Here is a 20,563-nt window from a genome sequence, read left to right on the forward strand (position 1 = left end):
GCAGTGCCCTGCCGAGCCGCACTGCACCTGTGCAATGTGACAGCTGCCACGTGGGTGCTGGGGGGGTGAGGGGCAATCCCCATTGCCCTCCACTGCCTCACTCTGCACAGGAGGGCTCTGACATGAGCACCCAGAGGCCCCAATTGCCGCTCCTGCTGCCGGTGAGTGCAGGGCTTTTTTTTTTTTTTTTTTTTTTTTTTTAAAGTGCTGGGACGCTGGGGCCGGGCAGGGGATGGGGGTGGGCAGAGCCACCATGGGGGCTTCTCCCGCAGCTCCCCCTGCCCGGGGAGAGGCAGGCACAGCTGGAGAAGCCATGGGAGAGCCTGCAGCTGTCCAGTTGTGCCTGCCTCTCTCCGGCTGAATTGAAACAGAGCAGTGATCTGAAATACCGAAACAAACTGCTGTCCTCTGAAACGGCTGAATCTGAAATCGAAATGAGACATAGCCATTTTGCACAGTCCTGGTATCTAGTCCCCACTGGACATCGTGGTCCTCCTCAGGTAGCAGACAAAACTGAAATCAAAACTCAAGCCCTTCAGGCGATAATGAAGTCCTACCCCAGTCCTGGGTCTGTAAGTGGGACTGACCCTCAGCTTCTTCTTATGCTGTCTCCATCTGGCTCACAGCCACAGACAGAGCTCTTCCCTGTTCAGGCGCCACAGCCAGGCTGCCTGACCTGGCTCTGGGGCTGCCTTATATTTCTCCCAGGCCATGCCTCTTCCAGTCAGGTGACCCTCTGGGATTGCCTCTTAATTAATTTAATCAGGCAGTCTCTGTGGCAACCCAGGTGCCGCTGTGCCGTCTCCCCTGCAGGGCTCTGCCTGGGCTCTTCCTCTCAAAGTGACAGAGCACCAGAGCACCTCCGGCTCTGTCAGTGATCAAGATGAACCTTTTATACATGAGCATGACCCAGCGCAACTCTCAGGGTATCTGTCTCAGAAGAGCCTAGACTTCATCGCTGAGCTTTTTGCATGTACAGACTGGGAGCAGGTGGGCAGAGTTTGCTTTCTGACAGCAGTCCTGGACAAGGCAGGGAGACAGTTTAGACAGGGCCTCTGCTACCTTCTGGAAAGGTGCTGGTATGCATTTAACAGTCATTTCCAATCCTATCAATACGTTTTTCATGAACTTACCACAGTTGTCTAATAAAGCTTTGTTTATACACCAGCAAAAACGTTCTGGTTTATAAATAGAATATAATTTGAGCCACCTAATAAACTACAAAAGAGCCAGCAGCCAAATCTCTCAGCAAGTAATCAAAGCAGCAGGATGAGTGTTCTCTCCAGATGTCCATGTGTGACATGCCCTGCAAATCATTAGGATGTAAAGCACTGCGTAAGTCTAGTTTTGAAGTCAGAAGCAGTGCAGTTTTTTTCCTAAAAAAATCCGACACACTTAGACTGTATCCACTATATACAGTGCAATTAACATTCTGTTTCTCATCTGAGTCACATGAAATGCATCTGGGAGTTTTGCTAGTAGCCATATCTTGTTGAACAGGAACATAGTTTCTGACAGTACAAGAACACTTTCAGGCTGTAAACAGATATCTCATTTGAGGTGGTCCTAGTCCAAGTCCAAACCCAAGCCCAAACCTGGGATAAAAGAAGAACAGCACAGCCCTTTACACACATAGCCCTTCCATGTTGTATTGCTGTTCCTCTGCTAATAGGTGGCCAGGAGCTCACAGCCTGACAGGTTTCTCCCTGGAGTGACCCACAATAATTTGTATGAGCTGGTTAACTACAGACATACACAGCATTCTCCCAGGGAAAAAGTATTAGCATATTTTATCTCCCATACTTCACAAGTACTTAAAGCAGGACAAAAGGCTTTCTTTTGGGAGAAATCCTATGTTTGTTTACATCCTTACAGAGATAATGACTTTTGTTCAGATTTAACACCATTTGAAACAACTGGAACTAAAATACATACAATAAACAATAGCTCTTTATACAGGATGACTCTATGTCCCATTTTCATGGTGACATTCCCATTTTAAAAACTTGTCCTGAGGGTCCTGATGGTTTGGTCAAATGAACATTGTTGTCCTATTTTCAGTGGGACTTCCAGGACAGGTGTTTAAAAAGAAACTATTCTGACAAAAACAGGACTGTTTTAATACTCCAAACCCTTGCTCCTCTACAGCTCTACATTCTCCCCCACCCCTGCTCCTATTCACCAGTATGCTCAGCTGTGACTGGAGCTTACAGACAGCTGAACATGCCAGAGAGTGGAGAGGGAGTGTCCCGTTTTGACAGTAGGGATATATGGTCATGCTATTTTTATATTTACATACTCCCATCCCTTCCAAACTAGAGATGTGATAATTCAATCCTTACTCAGTTAAAATACCACATCAAAAGTAAGATAGGTCATATCTACATTTAGTATCAATTAAATACATAACATCAGTCAGTGATGGGGTAGAAACCAACTGGGAAACAAAACAGGTTACAACAGTAGGGAGGTAAGAAAATATTGACCAAAGGCGCCTGAGAAACATCTGCTCATTAAAAGCTCCATGGGGTTTCCAATGGCCATGCAGAGTAAGGATCTGTTTTTAAGGTCTGATTCAAAAGATAAAGAAACTGTATAAAATTCTCATTCTACAGAGGAATTATACAGAGGAATACTGGAATGTGTTTGCTCTTCCTGTGATGCTACGGAGTCTAGATATGTCAAACCTTATGCTGGAAATGCTAACCCATCCTTAGCGTTCCAGTTGCTCTTAATTATAAAATCAGAAAAAAAATCATATAACTGATAGTTTTGTACTCCCCCATCAGGGTTTCAAGAGTGTTGCTGCCACAAATCCTGGAACTTGCCAGAAAAAGTGGTAATCAGTAACTGGCTTAAGCAGGAATGTGCTCAATAGACCAGAGGCAGGCCATTTATTTGGGCCCACGTGCCACATAGGCAGTTCTGGGGAGCTGCCGTGGGCTGGACAGGGGCTGTGCACGCGGGTTCTGGCTGGTCTGGAGTTGGTCCTCTCCACCAGGCTGAGTCTGGAGCAGATGCAGGGAGGGCTGGGGTTGGGCCTGTGTATGTGGGTCCCCACCAGTACCATGGGGCTGGGGCCAGTGATGGCAACAGCTGAAAGAAGCTACTGCCACCTGGGCTGTCCAGAAAGGTGGTCCAGCTACTGAGCCACCCCAGCCCCTCTGCATGCCCAGGGGGCAGCAGGATGCATCACAGGCCAGACAGTGCCTGGGCCAGGTGAAACCAAGAGCCCCGCCACTGGTCAGACAGAGTCCTTTCGTGGGCTGGATCCGGCCCATGGGCCGTATTTTGCCCACCCCTGTTATAGACAATCACGCCAAAGGAGAAAATGTAGTTTTCAATGCAATTTAAAATGTTTATTTTTTATAAGAGCCTGCAACCACGTACTCTCTTCTGAGATAAACAAAATGTGCACAAGCTTTTTTTAGGGCCTAGGGCAAAGCCAAAAATAAACAGAGGCGTCAAGAACATTAACATTGCTCTTTTTTACTGTTTACCCTATATGCTATATTTTGTGACTTCATCACTCTCACAGGGTGCTGAGGTGGCGCAGGCATTAAGGTGCACAGTTGCTAGTCCAGAGGTTAGAAGTTCATGGCCACAGCAGAGGTGCTCACTGCGCAGCCCTGTCAGATTCAAGCAAGCCTCCCCAAATGTCTGTATGTACCCAAACAGTAAAGATACAAGAAATACATCCAGTGCACCTAACAAAACCCTTTTTCTGCTCTAATAAATATTTACTGCCATGCAATTACACATTCTTGAACATTTTGTGATCATGGCTCCAATATGATCCTATGATCCCTGCTGACTTTCTGCCCCTGGGGCAGGGGGCTGGACTCAATGATCATCCGAAGTCCCTTCCAGCCCTAGTGTCTATGAATCTATGAATATATATGAGCCCCAGAATAGTGGTAAATTTAACAAACGTACGTATCTGGCATAGGTCAGGTTATTTAAGAAAGACCTCCTACCAGTGCCTGATGAAAATGCCCTTATATACAAGCCTGTCATAGCTTAAAGAAATGTTAAATTCATCCATTTTAAATTCCCAAAATAGATATTAACAAATCAATCCAGCTCTGTCACAAGGATTACAAAAGAAAAGGTAATTCTCCTATAAAAATAGAGCCTTCCTTAATAAAATTCCTTACAAAACTATGAGTATAAATATGTATATTCTCAAGTTTTGCAGATAAAAAGTACCTACTATAACTCAAACACCAGTTATAAATTGATCCATGGAAGATGTCTTAGGGTGGTATGCAACCACTGCCTGTTCCCTCATTTCTTATTATTTGTAAGCTAAGCTTTATTTCCACTTCCAGTAATAAGATTCTTGTCTCTGATGGCATAAGCAAGCGGCCATACTTGCTATGGTGTGAATTCTGAATTGAAAAGGAAAGGATCATGGAATTGAATATAACTTGATATGACATTACATTCTTAATATTCCTTTTGATGCAATATATTGTTTGCCCCTGTTGACAGCCAAAGACTAATCCCTCTACCTTCTGTCAATCAGCAGTAATCAAGATGGAGATAATTTACCATAAATTATTCATTCAACTAAAGTGTTCTTCCTTTCCAAGAAGCTTTCCTGCAAGTATAAATCAGACCTGATCAAGTCCTCTTCACAGTTACACCCTTTCCATTTTTCTACCAAGGAGCTAAGCCCCTGGACACAATAGAAGAGCAGACACTTAGGAATGCTGTTGTGAACGAATATTGAAAATGGGTGATATTAAAAGGGCAAAAAGACAATGTCCTTCCTTTCATTCCTCCACCTGAGGAAGAAAACAAAATTCAGTGCAACTGAAAGCAGGCGTTCCAGCTAAAACCAATAGGTAAGATTAAGAAAAAAGGATTTAAATATCCAACAGTATTTTAAATAAGTCGGACACCTCCTCTTTTTTTATTACCTCTGCTTTCTTGGGCGATTATGAAATCTTCTGTCTCAAGTCCCTGATGGTTTTTGAGGTTTTTCTTGACAGTTTCTCCAGAAGGTGAAAGTATTTTACTGGAGGGAACTAGAGGGGAGGCTGAGTACTCCTTTACCCTTTGGACTTGAAGCCTCTGTATTTCATTTGAATGGGCCTTATTTTTCTCCTATCATTAAAGGGATCAGGAATAGCCATTTTAGCCCTATCTAGCATCTCTTCTCCCAAGATCCTGATCATTCATGATAATAATAATTTAAAACATCTTCAGGTATCTCTGTCTCCACAGAAGAGTATTCCATATGCTGACAATACACTCTCTGGAGAGACAGGAAAGGAGAGGGGTTCAATGCTGAGTCCTGGGAACTGGAAGAGCCCCCAATACATTTAACATAGGGAGGATTATCTGACATCTTGTAGCATGAGTGTGTATGTGTGCGCACGTGTGCAAGTCTATGTGCATGCACACCTCCATGAAAAGGAATCCTGGACAGGATGATCTGAGCAAATATCTTTAGTTTTAAGTACCTCTACGTTACAAAAATTAAAAAGGAAAGAGAAAGGAATTTAATTCTCCCATTTCCACTAAGTAAAACTGATATTTAACCAAATAATGTTTTTCACCCTTTGTTAGGATATTCCTTTGGTATATGAGAGGTATACGGAAGTATGGTACATGTGGAATAATAAAAAAAAATTGTAATATGAATGAGATAGTTCTTTCATGCAATTCTGTTTATTTGCAAAGAAGGGGATTAAAGTTGTGTTTCATGATAGAAACACAACAGAAGTAAACAGTAGCAACCAGTCTCTCTGCTCAGAAACCTTCACACCTGCTTCTCCAGTGAGTTTTACCCTTAAGAAGCTGTCTCTGCCTTCACTCAGGCTCACAATTCCTTCTTTTACTTACTGATTGATTTTTCTTCTTCTAACTGTACTGCTTGCAAGCCCAAACTCTTCACCTCAGCCTTCAAATTACCAAAATCCTGTTAGTTTTCCAGTGTTCATTTTTGTTCTCGCATTATCACATGTTCCACTGCATTGGGCAGTATCTTCTGTCATTTAGAGCAGGGGTGCTCAACCCCCAGAGCCCTATCATATGACCCACAGGCCTCCACAAGGGACCGGATATTTGATGGCAGGGGAGTGGTGGCAGTGTTAATTGCTACTGCTAAATTTCTACATCCATTATCTAAACACCGGATAATGTAGCTCTGAATGCCAGATTGCACCTAAATATGGACCGATCCAGTAAGCAGGGTTTGGGGTGGCAGGCAGTGTGTGGCCAGGTCCACTAGGTGGGTGGGGTGAGGCTGGATCAAGTTGGCACAGGGGCAGATCAGGGCAGTAGGAGTCAGAAGGCCAAATCAAATGAACACATGGCTGGATCAGGGCAGTGAGTAGCGTGGAGCCATATCCAAGCAGCACAGGCCTGGATCGAGGAAGCAGGTGGCATGCAGCCAGACCAGGGCAGCACAGGATCAGGCCCATGGACTGACCCTATGTCATTCATCTGGTCCACAAGGCCAGAAGGTTGGACGCCATTGATTTACAGCTATTTTACTGTATAAAAGGGTGTAACTGATTCTTTCATTAGTTTGAAAGAAGTTTTCTTAGCATATCCATCAGCTTTAAACTGGTCTGAGATTGTATCAAAGACTTACTTGATGGCATCCATTCTGAACTTCACCTAAAACTAGAGTATTTTCTGAAACTGGCCCAAGATTGTACTAGATACACTGCTTTTTCAGGTCCTGCTGTCAGGCAGTGCTTAGAATTAAACTTTTGTTCTTCAGCTTTTGTTACTGAGAAAAACCTTTAATGGATGACAAGCAGTTACTGTTGATCTTGAGTTTTTCAGGCAGCACATATTCACTCACCCACATGGAGCAAAAACCAATGAAGCATCATAGTTTGATTTGATCGAAAAGTTCAATCAAGTATATGACTAGGCAAACTCTACTTCACTAAGTGCCTCAGTGTGTTTGACTGTGACGGGCTAGCTGGCCGTGACTTGGCCCAGTGGTTTTGAAGGGGTAAAAGATGATTGGAGGACTTGGGATTCTCTTTACTCACCAATCAGGCCCCAGAGACTCACCCTCTGTGTCCCCTGATTGGCCCCTTGGGTCACCTGGAGGGGGATAAAAGGGGCAGCACGGCTGGCTCAGGAGAGACCAGCGAGGGACCACAAGGAAAGAGCTTCAAAGAGCTGGCAAGAGCTGGGCCAATGGGGCGGGAGCAGTTGCCCCAGAAGCACCTGAAGGAGTGGGACCTGCAGGCAACAGTGGGACCCCCAGCAACGTGGCATGCGGCCGGCAGGAGAGGCTTCCCACTGGGCTCCAGGATCCCCTACGAGAGGCTGTGGCCAACAGGAGCAGCTCCACAACTCCAGCAAGGATCTGAGCAGAGACCTGAGAGGTTCCCAGCTCTGCTTCCAGCTCCTCCAATAAGAGGCCTGGCAGCTTGACGTGAGGCCAGGGCTCTGGGAAGGTCAAGACCCCTAGCAGCTTGGAGCAGTACCGGCATTGGTGGTTGTGTGGTAGAGTTTCTGTCTGCCACATGGGAAATCTGAGTTCAGATATATGATGTCAATCTCTTCTCCCTTGTTCAAATTTTAGGTCTAGATTTCCCACTCCATCCTTTACACAAAAGCTTGTGGTATATGATTTCATGTTATAGAAAATGTAACTTGAGTGGTATGGTAGGAATAATGATCTCCCTTTAATCACAGATCTGTACAATCTGATATTTTGTGTGTGTGTGTATGCAAACATGTGTGGGATGATACGATTTTGTATTTATAATGACTATAACTAGGAGGTGTGAATTGTAATGACAGGGTATTTAAGAATTTCAAATTGTGTGAATTAAACACATGTGATAAGTGAAAAATGTCTGATTAAAGCATTTCAAAGCATTAATTTATGAAAACTTACTATACCAAGCTAAAATAAAACTGAGCTCCTAAGCATGTATCTAAAATATTCGGGGGGGGGGTGTTTATAATTATATAGCTATGATCAGAGCAAATCACTGCTAACTTTTAGATGAACTTGTTTTAAATTACTCTGTCTTCTGAAATTGTTTGGAAATGTCCCCTGATATTTTAATCCATTTACCTTAAAAAGATTAGAGCATGAGCAGTTCCCAATCAAGCTTAATATTCTCTTTTTTTTTAAAGGTGAATCTAGATAAGAGATCACCCTATCTTTTCTGTTATAGCTTTTTATTAACAATTCTGATTTCAACTTATAGATTTCTAGGGTTGGAAGGGACCTATTAGATCATTGAGTCTGACCCCCTGCTCTGGGCAGGAAAGAGCGCTGGGGTCAAGTAACCCCAGCCAGCTGCTTGACTAATCCCCTTTTAAAAGCTTTCAAGGTAGAGGAAAGCACCACCTCCGTTGGAAGCCCATTCCATATTTTGGCAACCCTCACCGTAAAGAATTTTTTCCTGATGTCCAACCTAAATCTGCTCTCCTTCAGTTTATGGACATTGTTTCTAGTAACCCCGAGGGGCACCCTGGTATATCTCTTAAAAAACACTACTTGCTTCTGCGCACAAATAGTTCAGTCAGTTTCAGGGTCTGAGTTAATCTTGACTTCTCCTCCTCTTTACTGCTATGGTTCCCTTCCCATTTTTAACAATTGGTCTAGAACAGTGGGATGCCTTTAGATCCATCCAGGATGCTCTGGGATGCCACACAATGTTAAAAGTGTTTGGTGTGCAAACATGCTTCACAAGAGAAACATAGAGATTTCAAATAGGAATCCATAGTGTTAAAACAGTCTGACCTGTTGTGGTCTTTCTGAGTTCTCTGCAACAGAAGAATTGCTCTATTATTTTTCTGTCATTGTGGCTGGGCACCTGCAGTGCCTGCCACTTTAAGGTTTCTAGTTGACAGTGGAGCAGCGGGCAGGTGGGTGCTATCCTCATCAAGGCTGGCACACGACCCTAGGAGGACCCTGGGATTAGCTGAGTGGGCAGAGCAGCCTCCATTTTAACCCAGGGCCTCAGAGAGAGAAGCAGCAGTTTGAGCTGGGCAGGCAAGGAAGAAACATCAGGCTGAGCTGCTTCTGGAACATCTTGGAGGTAAGGGCAGGAGCTATGGGGATGGTTTGGAGGCTCCTGGTTCTGGGTATGACCTAAAACTTCATCCTGCTGGGGAAGGGTGGCCTGATGGGACTCCCTGTGGTGGAGAGTCCCTAGGAAGTGCCAGGCCAGTTACCTCCCCGGTGAAAGGTGAGGATGGGCACCTGAAAACCCCAGCCCCTGCCTACAGGTGGGTTACCATCGAGGGAAGAGACCACTGCCAGGCAAACCCAGAGGAGAACACCTGAGCCCAGTGCAGTGGGGCCAGGCACGGCGTCAGCCACCTAAGCCCACAGGGTGGAAGACCCTAGTGTTAGGGGCCAGGCGTGGCAGCAGCCACCCAAGCCCACGGGGTGGAAGACCCCAGTGTTAGGGGCCAGGCACGGTGTCAGCCACCCAAGCCCACGGGGTGGAAGACCCCAGTGTTAGGGGCCAGGCATGGCAGCAGCCACCCAAGCCCACGGGGTGGAAGACCCCAGTGTTAGGGGCCAGGCACGGTGTCAGCCACCTAAGCCCACGGGGTGGAAGACCCCAGTGTTAGGGGCCAGGCACGGTGTCAGCCCCCTGAGCCCACAGGGTGCAAGACCCCAAAAGGCCCCAGTGGGGGCCAAGCAACAGTGAAGCAGCCCAGAGTGGGGGTCGTAAAGATAAGTGGCCCTAGTGAGGGGCAGAATTACTGAATTGGGAATATGGAAAGACAGGATGTGACAATATGGAAATACCAGAAGTGAGGATGAACATCAGTGAGGCATGAGACACGTGTAAGGAGAGGTCAGGGCGTGTATCAAGTTGGCATCTGGGGTGAGCAATGGGTAGCCTCCTGCCTTAGATACAGCAATCATATTATTTTTCATCAAGTGCGGTGGAGGTTTAGCCCTGAACAGGCAGGCAGTCAGCACTGAGACTGGCCCTAAAGGGCCAGCCTGTTACAGTCATCACAAAACAAATGACAACAAGGAGCTGGTATTCTCCAAGGGGTGATTTGCATCTATGAAGGGGTACCTCAGATCTATTGAGGCATGCCTCAGGTCTAAAAAGGTTGAGAAACATTGGTCTAGAATTACAAACAATCCTGTTATAAATTAAATGTTAAATAAGACACTGCCCTTCAAACCTTGCTCCAGGCACAAGGTATCTAAGAAACTTTGTGGCGTTGAGCTAACATACAAGTTATTGGATAATGACTTGTTTTGCTATACTTTATTGTGAAGGTGCCTGCAGCGGTATTGTCAGTGCTAATTAATGTTACTGTGGTAATCAGTGTCAGCTAGGTTAAAAAAACCCAGAAAAGCTGGGAAAATGAATAAACACAAAGCATAAAACAGTATAAGAATCTATCAATCAAAAATAAATACTCAGAAGACTTCATCATCCTTTTCTCCTTGGCAGATTCTTACATCCACACGTTTCTGTCACAAACAATGCAGATGAACTGAGCAGGGTATGTTTTGATAATGATACTTATTTAGAAAATACCATGTACACATAGATAATGAAGTCAAACTCCATTATACAGTAAAAGTAAACAATTGATAAGTCTAGAAATTATTCACAACCTCCAAAAAGGAGCCTCACTGGAGATAAATAAAATAATGTGTTATATCACAATTATACTACCTCTTAGTGCCTTATTTTACAGTTACTTTTAAAGAAAGTAACTTCCGTATCACTCCCATAAAGTACATCATAACATGGAGCAGCTATTAGGAATAATACCAGACAGAAACTGGAATAACTTATGAAGTGCTCTCTTCAAACCAATTGAAGATACTAAATTAATTTTCAAATTTGCTAATTCTTTTTTTTTTTTCAATGAAAGGGGCTAAACCCAGAGTGGAGCAATAAAGATACACATTGCATAACACAGGGGTGGGCAATTATTTGGGCTGGAGGGTCACTTAAGGAATTCTGATGAGCTGTTGAGGGCCGGGAAGGGGGGGAGCAGAGCAGGGGGCTGTTGACCTGGCCTCAAGCCCCCTCCCCCCAACCATCACAACTGTTTACACTGCCTGGTGCTGGGGGAAAGGGTAGGGGGAGAGGGTGGGGAGATACCAACTGATCCTGTCCGACCCCATTTGCCCTGCACCTACTGCTGGGGAGGGGGTGAATGGGATTTCAACTGATAGCAGCCCGGGACCTCTGTGGGCAGGGCACACTTGGCTGGGCAGATGGGATGTGGCCCCAGGCAGGTGGGAAGCAGTGTCTGGAAGTGGGACCGGTGGGTGGGGCTGGGGCCAGGATCATGGGGTGACAGAAGAGATCCAGGGCCTAGGGCAGGGCCACGATACACTCCCCGCGTGACCCTGCAACACACACTAGGCTCCCTTCACTGGGATCAAAAATGTCAAACCATGTCCAATGGTTGCTCTCCCTAGATTCCCTCCACAGTTTGTTTCCTTCACTAAATCACAATATATCTTTACCAAAGTTGTCTTCAACATCTGTTTGCATTTGTCCTGAGCTCCCCTGATCTTCCATTCTCTTGCTCCTTTTCCCTGCACTGTTTTCTATTTTTCCTATACATTTCTGGTTTTATTTTGTGCCATTTTTCTCTCCCTCTCTCCATTCTGTATTGCTTTTTCCTAGTTTTCCCCATCGCTTTTTTTCTCACCTATCCATACATCTGACATGGAAACCTTTTCCTGATGCTAAAATGGAGATTCTCAAAACAGGAACTACAGTACATTTCTGTAATTGTATATCACGTAGACTTATTTGGGGAGGGAAACGGGAAGCATCTATTACTGATGCTCCTGTGAAAAGATCTGAGTCATTAGACATCTTACACAGAAGTACGATCAATGCCAGTGAACCGTGGGGGTCTTCATAGTTATTTATAGTATCCTCGACTTAAAATGTATGTAAGGGTTTCCCCCGGGGTCTGCACAGTCACAGAGATTCAACATCAAGCAAAATAATTATAGATGACTCTTACCCAATAACCTCTCCAGAATGACTGAATTATTTTGCTTGCTTCTTCTTCTGATAACAGGAGAGACAGAGGAATGGGTGGTCTAGGACTACAAGAAAAAAAAGAAAGAAATATTCAACATTTTAAAAATAGCTTATTCTTTAATAATATACCCAACAAACATGAGAAAAGTCATTTAAGATCTGTAGATACAATTTCTTAAGATTTCAGAATAAAACATACAAATAAAATAATGTTCTCTTTTAAAATACTACTAGATGTGGTATATATGCACAATTAGATACCATGATACAAAAATTATTAAATGCAGTATATATACAAAATATTCCTTCCCTTTAAACACTACCATGTAAAAGTATATGAAAGGCATAATGTTTTGAATTCTCTTCATGTTTTAAATACCTGCCTTTATTTGGTCACTTTCATTTACAAACACTAAAAAGATTTCCCACAATCATGATCCTTATCAAAGAATGTATTTTTGTCCATAAACTATTTGAATAACAGTCTGTATACTATGAAGACTGAACTGTGTCAGAGGCTAACTGATTCAGTACCCATCTACCTGCATGCAAACAGCCAAATAAACATGTCTAAATAAGACTGAGGAATAAATGTGGCACTTTTATCATTGATTGCTGTGTAAAGAATTCCAAAATTAATTTTTAGGACCAACTGCAGGGATCTAAAAGCATTTTCAGTAAATTCACATCCTATTTTCAATGACAACCACTTTACAGTTACATTAATACATTTATCTTTGTAGTATATATTCAGATCAGCATATCAGTTCTTGCTTTGAAGAATCATTTACTATTAAAGTTTGTCTGTCCCTTGTTCAAGCTGGTCAGTTAGCACCTTGTTGAATGGAGCAGTCTGAATTAATTTCTGTGACCTTTTGAATGGCACTGGGCTACAGGTAAAACATGTTACAACTCTTGACCGTGCCTGTTATGAACAAGATACCAGAATGCTTAGAAGTCAGTGGATCATCAACAAAGACAGATTATATAGAGATTTGTGCACAAGTTTGTTTTGGGAAGTTCAGAGGTGGATCAATCTGGAGGCACTGATCTTTTGGATCTAACACATCATGTAAGTATTTTTGTGAAAATTGATCCTTATCACAGATCCCTTTATGCTTATTTCACTGGAACTGGAGATCAAAGCAACTTATAAATATCCCTGCCAGTGCTATTAAATTGTAATGACAGGGTATACAATAAATCCCCAAATGCTTTTTCCATTTACATTTTAATTGACCAAAACACTGGCTCTTCTGGCACTTCCTTTGGAAGCCTATTCTACATATAATCGGTCTCACATTAGGAGACTTTTCCATGTATTCAATCTACATTTTTCTTTGATTAGTCTCATTTATATTTATACCTGCCCTAACAGTGTTTCCATGCTTTTTGAGCCCTTTGTCTTCAGGACTGTCTTCACCAGACAAGTACACAAAGTTAGAGTGTGACCTTAATTGTTAACTAATACAATGCTGTCCACAACTTTACAGTCAATGTACACAGGGACAAATTGTGCTCGACATCCTGTCAGCTGCGGTTTTGGCACTCATTTATTTTATGTGAACAAAAACATTAGTCTCTGTCTGGGAAAGTGGAAATACAGACAACAACAGAATGTGCTATCTCCATTAAGCCATAAGGGTGTAACTCTGTGGACATTTTTAGCATGCCGGGCAACTAAGACAGCCTGAGTAGAACACTGATTCTAATTAATGGCCAAGTAAGTGTTGAGATTGCATTGTTTTTGCTGATAGCTTCCCATCTCCTGTTCTATGCTGTTCTATCATTTTAAAAGTGAAAATGAGGCAACACAACAGGCATGTTTAGGAAAACAATGACCTTTCACTAGTAATGACACCTTAGACTTCAGAGAGTAGAATGGATTTCCTTGTAGTCTGCAAAAATACCTCTAGCCATTCCATTGCTTTCATTGTTAAATTATGAGGATCCGTGTGGTTTACGATCCAAGGCTAAATCCAAGAAACTGGTGTAAATCAAGCATAAAGGGTAAGACTTAATCTTTGGTGTGGCAGTCACTAGGAAACATCAATCATTTCAGCAGGCCAGCTTGAGGGAACAAAAGTCGTGCCAGGTCCATTTTTGTCTAAGGGGATATATGCAATTGGCTTCAGGTCAAATAAAAATAGAATATGAGCAGAGGCAATCACCCATTAACAGTGAACTGGGAGAAGAGGGAATATGTCATCCATGGCAGAAGACAGCTGTAACACTCCAAAAAGATTAGAAATGACAACCAAATGTACAGTAAATATATTCTGCTTATTTATTTGAAAAATAGAAGTCTTAGATCACCTACATTTCTAGGAGCTGACACTAAATATGCAGTGTAGCATAAATTCCACACACAAAATGGCTTTAGTAGAATTTTTTTTCCTGCATAATAGGTTTGAGCAAATATGAATAAAGCAGGCATTGACCAAAAGACTGCTTAAAGTTAGGAAGGAAGTACTGTGGTTTCTCAGCAACCAGGCTTGTAAGTATCCCAAATATACAAGCTATCTATTAATTAAATAATATTATGTAGCTGTAATTCAGTATCTAGCAGAAAAATACCACACTTGTGTTAGGAAACTATACAAAGTATTAAAGAGGGTTTTCCCCAAAATACATCAGATTTCTATACTTGGGCATCTGATTTCTGTGTTGAATTCTTAGCAGAAATTAGATGATAAACTCTAAGTCATGCTCTTAAGATGGAAAATAAAAAGCTTTCATTATTTTATCCCCCTTAGTAGAGTGCATGTGGTTTAGAAGCACATTGATCCAATAGTTATATTACAATAATGTCCAGAGGTCCAAGTCTGGACTAGAGCCCTGCTCTACAACCATAAGTTCTATTGCCTACTTTGAAAAAAAATTACAATCTAATGGACATTAACATTTTTCTACTCTTACATTTTCTTTATTAGCACCATGTATGATTCAGTATTAAATGCACCTTACACTATATACCAATATATATAGCCAAAAGTCTCCAAATTTAGACCCAGTTTTGCAATTGACTGTTTGCAGGTACACTGAATCACAAAGTCCTGTTGACAGCAGTGAATTGTCTGCCAGTTCAATAGAAAGTCCACAATGTCTTCACAAAGATTTGGGGATGTACACAATTTATTTAAAGTGTCACTGGTAGATGTAAAGTTTTGGCCCCCCCTTTGTTGGTGCCTTGCCCCTCAGTGACGTCAGGGTGAGATCTGGTTTTGGTGCCACCTAGATGGTTCAGGCGCTGCCCTTTCTTGCCTGCCACGTCTTTGATGTTGTTGTTGGGGAGGCAGTTCCCTGTAGATGACCCAAAGGGATCTCGGCCCTGGGTTGTCTTCATGAGGCATCAAACCTCTCCTTTTACCCCACCCTTACCACATCCTTGGCTTTGGTAGATGCTGCTCCCCGCAGGTCTTCCCACTCTGCCTGCCTTGAAAGGGTCGGGTTTTCCTGGCTGTCAATCTTCAGGGGTCCATCCCTCATCTTTGGGTTGGCTTCCCGCTCTTGAGAAACTAAACCTGCCCTGTCCGGGGCCATACTGTAACTGAAGAAACTCAACTGAAAATGAGCAGATTCTGCCAGGAGGCTCCTGAGATTCCCTCTCTCTGGGCCTTCAGTACCTTGAGGAAGATTTGTCTGTCCCCTTTATCTTAGTAGACATGGGTACAGGCAACCGGCCTGTGTCCAGCCTCTGCCAGCTCTTCTGGCATCACCTCCCTGGGTCCCAGCTGACCTGTGGTCCAGTTGTCCTGGTCCCTCCAGCTGGCGTTGTCTACTTCCCCCTCCTGGGGGCTCGTGATTCCCTGTGCTCTGCCCATTGCAGGGCTGGCTGGGGATGCCTGTGGGCTTGAGGAGCTGTCCCTAGCCACGGCGTCTGAGCTCCTGGTCAGAGCCCCTCTGCTTCTCGGCAGCGTCCCTTGAGGGTGCTGCCTCTCAGTGGGGCTCCCTCACCCCTGTTAGCCCCCAAAGCTGCCCTCTGCCTCACCCATCTGGGTCCTCCGGCACGCGCCCGGCTCCTTGTTGTGGCGGCTGGAGTTGGAGCGTATTGGCTCCACAGCCAGTGTCTTTCAGCTGGCATTCTGTTCCTCACTCCTCCGCACTGGCTCAGCTGAATCTCCAGCTGCTTTCTGAGTAGCCCTTGCTTCTGGGGAGCCTTGTCCCCAGTGTTTGCTGATACACAGGCTTAGGCAGCTGCGGAACTGCTGAGCCTGCATCGGCGCTTCCTTCCTGCTGACACTCGTCCCAGCTCCTGAGGGAAGTGCATCAGTCAAGGGTCTGGGCCACGTTGTGGGGGCTCCTACCTCCCCTCTCACATAGACCATGACTAGGTCCTGGACACATGACATGGTTGCACCAGTGTAAAACTGGAGGGGGACATACAACATACAGTCCCATTGCAGTGCAACTCCCTTGACTCCATAAAAAACTGCAGTAAAAGGTCAGTTTTTACTCTGTCTTGGCATGTGCCTGCTCAAGGCAAGTAGGCTATTATCTACCTGTGTAGCAAAATACTGTGATAATGCTTTAAGCACAAAGCTATCCTAGGAGAGCTGGTCCTTCCTCCACTCTGGCTTCCAGTGTACTTTACCACAGTGTACAAAACCAGTGTAAATTACACTGGTAGAAATGTCCTGCATCCAAAGCCTACGACTGTGAAGTTTGAAAAGAAGGCAACTTATACTCCAGCCTCCATTTGACTTTAATGATTATTAGCCATGAATATTTATGTTACAGTGAAATCCAAAGAGACCCTAATTGTTTCCTGGGCCCTGTACAAACACAGACAAACATGAGACAGTCCCTGCTCTGGGAGAAAGATATGAAAGCAGAAAAAATATTAGGGAGGAAGATATGACACTATTCAGAGCACTGGAAATCTCTGCTTCTCAATACAATTAAACATTAGTTACCCCCAAACCAGATGAAAAAATGCTCTTAATCAAATGGAAATCGCAGCACTGACTTGTCTAGCCTTTGAATTCAGACAGTTACACTAACACAACATGCACCAAACAATGCGTGAAAGCCTCACAGTCTTAAAGGGTTAGATTTATACAAAGAGTTGAAGGGACTACCCCTTGGACAATTCCACAGACTTAAAAGAATGGATGCAGAGAATTTATAAGACATGCCATTTCTTTTTACCAGGTAATAATACACCCATTCAACACTCCGTTTTGAGACACATTTTTGAAAACTGATTATCTTTTGGAAAAATCCCAATAAACTAGATTGAGAGGAAGCAATCTGAAAAGCAGTCCTCACAGTATAAAAGAAAAAGACCCACTTCTTTTCCGTTGTATGGAGGTACTTCTCTGAAGGACTATGAATGTGGGAACAGCCCTGCTTGACCTTCTGAAAGAAGAATTACAAACCAGCAGACTTTGTGAAGCTTTACTTCTGGCAATCATCCAAACTCTTCTTTCTATCGCTCTCTCCAACTGGAAAGATCCCTTGCTACTGCTGACAACTAAAGAGGGAATGAATAAATACTACACTTTCCTTTTTGCTTACTGCATTTTCCATGTATTCACTGGCATGAACTTTTGTATCCATTTGAGAATACACAAGTATAAAGGTCTCCAGCTGTGAAGAAGGATAATATTCTATTTTTAAAAATCTCTCTTTGCTTTCTTTACATTTCAAGCAGGATTCTAGCAGGGAAAGAATCAAGATTCAAATTTCTGTCTACATTTTCAGCCTGTTTTTTTCCCTGACATATAGTTAGGTGCAGATATAAAACACACAGAACATAGGCATTAATCTAGGCCAACTTCCAGGCCATTTGTGACATCTACAGTGTCTGACAACCTAACATTTTAGCCCTGTAGTTATTCCAGTTCTAGTGCATTTGGAAAAGGAGCATGCTTACTGCGTGCAGTTTCATTCATGATACAAAAGAGGCTTGTCTGGCTATTTGTAAAGGTTGCAAGCTAGGGGAGAATATTTTTGCCTTTATCATTATTATATTATTCGTATCATTAGGTTATTTATGTATATATTATTTATATTCTTAGCAAAGAAAACACATTAGGAACTGTTATGATATAAAGGGAGACATAATTCTTGCCCAGAAAAGATTACAGTATAAAAAGACAAAAAAACAGATTGGGTGGAAGACAGAAATAAAAGGTACAAGCAAAATATTCACAAGGAGATAATGTCCACAATTATTTTTAAATATGTAAATATATAATTATTTAATTGATATTGATATATAATTATTTAATTTATATTGTGGTGAAGGTGGGGAAGAAAAAGTGAAACCATAAGAAAGTTGGTAATTGTGATGGGAGAGATAGAGAAGAGGAAGAGGAGAAGCACAGTGGCCAGTAAAATGAGGCAGGACACCTGAAGGGCCTTAGGGTAGGAAATGATTAGCCTGAAGGGAAACCAGCAACCAGTAGCAAAAGAGAATATAAGAAAAACCATATCCTCAGCCCAACTCCAAAGGTTGAGTGAATGATAATGTTAGCAGGGCCTGGAGGCTCCTCACAGCTACTGCTTTTGCTCCCTGTCTAGAGGAGGTGAAAGGACGTGAGGCCTAGTGCCTTAGAAAGGTCTCTCTCAGTCTGGGTAGGAAGTGGGAGGGTGATTTAGCCTCTGTGCTGCATGGGTGGTACAGGATGTCCTAGGGAAGAGATTCTAAAAGTCTGAAAACAGATTCCTTAGTCATAAAATCATAGACAAACAGGGCTGGAAGGCACCTTATAGGTCATCTAGGCCAACTCCCTGCTCCAGGCAGGATCATTCTGTCTAACCATGCCAAATATTTGCCCTGCCTGCATTTAACTATTTCCAATGGCAGAATTTCCACATACCAACTGTTTGGTCTGTTCCATTGTTTAACCACCCTCATAGTTAGAAAGTACTTCTGAATATTTAAACCTAAACAGGCACGTGGTACGTGGGTGCTGCATTTTGACTTTAGCCCGCACCCCCGCCCCAGCAGGTTGGAGGCATCTTTGCCTGTTTGGGCCAGAAGTTCTGGCTGCCATCCTTCCTGCCTCGTCCGGCTTGCTGGGGCTTTTACTCCCTGGCTTCAGTGTGCCATGGGACACGGGGGGGAAGCCCCAAGCAGGCTGCTTTGCCCCAGGTCATGGTCTGCGAGGAAAAAGTGGGACTTCGCTCATGGCAGCAAAACCGGTAGTGCCACGGTGCGACTTCCAGTTTCATTTTTGCCATGTCAATTGGCAGGGGGTATGTAAGGTACCAAAGGATGAAAACCACTGCTCTATATAATAATCCTTCTTGCGTTCAAAGGCTCCTGTCAAATCACACCTCACTTGTTCTAACCCCTCTTCATATGTTATACATCCTAAGCCACTAATAATTTTTGCTGCTCTCCTCTGGGCTCTTCCAAGTTTGTTGACATCTTTCTTGAAGTGTCATGTTCAAAACTGGAAAAAGGATTCCAGATGCATCACCAATGCTGAACCAAGTGGAATAATCACTTCCCATGTCTTGTGTAAGCACTCCTGTTAATTCATCCCAGTATGCTATTAGCTGTGATGCAGCACTATTACACTGGTAACACATAGGCAATTTATGATTTACTTATAACCCCCAATCCTTTTTGTTAGTGTTGAAGCCTAGCCAGTTGTTCCCTATGAAAGCACCTTCCGGCTGCAGGTGTTACTCCCCATGTGGAGTGGGTAAAAGAACTGCTAGACTAACCACCTGAGTGAGTGTCTCTGGGTTTAGTGGTAGGAAATGGGAGGAAGAGAAAAAATAGATTTTATGTTTGTCTAAGAAGGGCCATGCATACCTGTGCCAACCACAAAAACAAAACAGAATTGTGGCTTGTCATGTGCCTCTCAGGTCAGTATTTTCTGTCTGAAATTAATTAAATAAACATGGTTTCTTTCCTACAACACTCACTTTGTATGCCTTGGTAAAGACAATTTCTGTTCAATAAGGAATTTGTGGTCACAGCTTGAGACTAGGAGTTGGAATACCCAAGCCCTACCTGTGGCTCTGCAGACTTCATGTCTGATATTCTGCAGGTCATTTTGTGATTCTGTGCCTCAGTTTCCTTCTTTGTAGAACAATATTTGCACATTTCACAAGAGTTATTTTGGCTTTAGATGGAAGGAGATTAATGGATGAAAGGCAGGTTGGCCAGATCCAAAGCCCACTGAAGTCACTGACCTCAATGTTTTTCAATTACCATATCCTGCAAGTGTGAAAGATGAGCTAACTTTTGCATTTTACTGTGCAGCCATAGCATTGTATTGGTAATATCTTGGCATATAGTTTGTGTGTGAATGTTTTATACATTGGAATAATCACATTTATACATTTATACATTGATTTGAGTTTTTGTGATTGAAAGTCCTCTTACAATATTGAAATATAGTATAATTTATAGTAGAGATAAGCCAGCATGACTGTGAGAAAGATGAACAAATACAACTTCTCAGTAGTACCTCTGGTATTAAATTTATTTAGGTTAGCTGTTATGCTATATTAAAGGCTATTCCTGCAAGTGTGAAAGATGAGCAAATGTAGAAATAGCCTTTAATACAGCATATCAGCTAACCTAAATAAATTTAATACCAGAGGTA

At 43.1% G+C, this 20,563-nt stretch overlaps 1 protein-coding gene across 1 annotated transcript in view; it reads right to left on the reverse strand.

The window, feature by feature from the left end:
- The window catches only part of IQCK (IQ motif containing K), a 121,629-nt gene that overhangs the window by 39,142 nt on the left and 61,924 nt on the right, over positions 1 to 20,563 (reverse strand). Inside the window, exon 7 of the mRNA XM_019507699.1 lies at positions 11,971 to 12,055. Coding sequence (XP_019363244.1) covers positions 11,971 to 12,055 — 85 coding nt within the window. The remainder of the gene's footprint in view (positions 1 to 11,970; positions 12,056 to 20,563) is intronic.

The sequence above is a fragment of the Gavialis gangeticus genome, unplaced genomic scaffold (assembly GCF_001723915.1).
Source record: "Gavialis gangeticus isolate Ggan-Ray unplaced genomic scaffold, GavGan_comp1, whole genome shotgun sequence".
NCBI lineage: Eukaryota > Metazoa > Chordata > Crocodylia > Gavialidae > Gavialis > Gavialis gangeticus.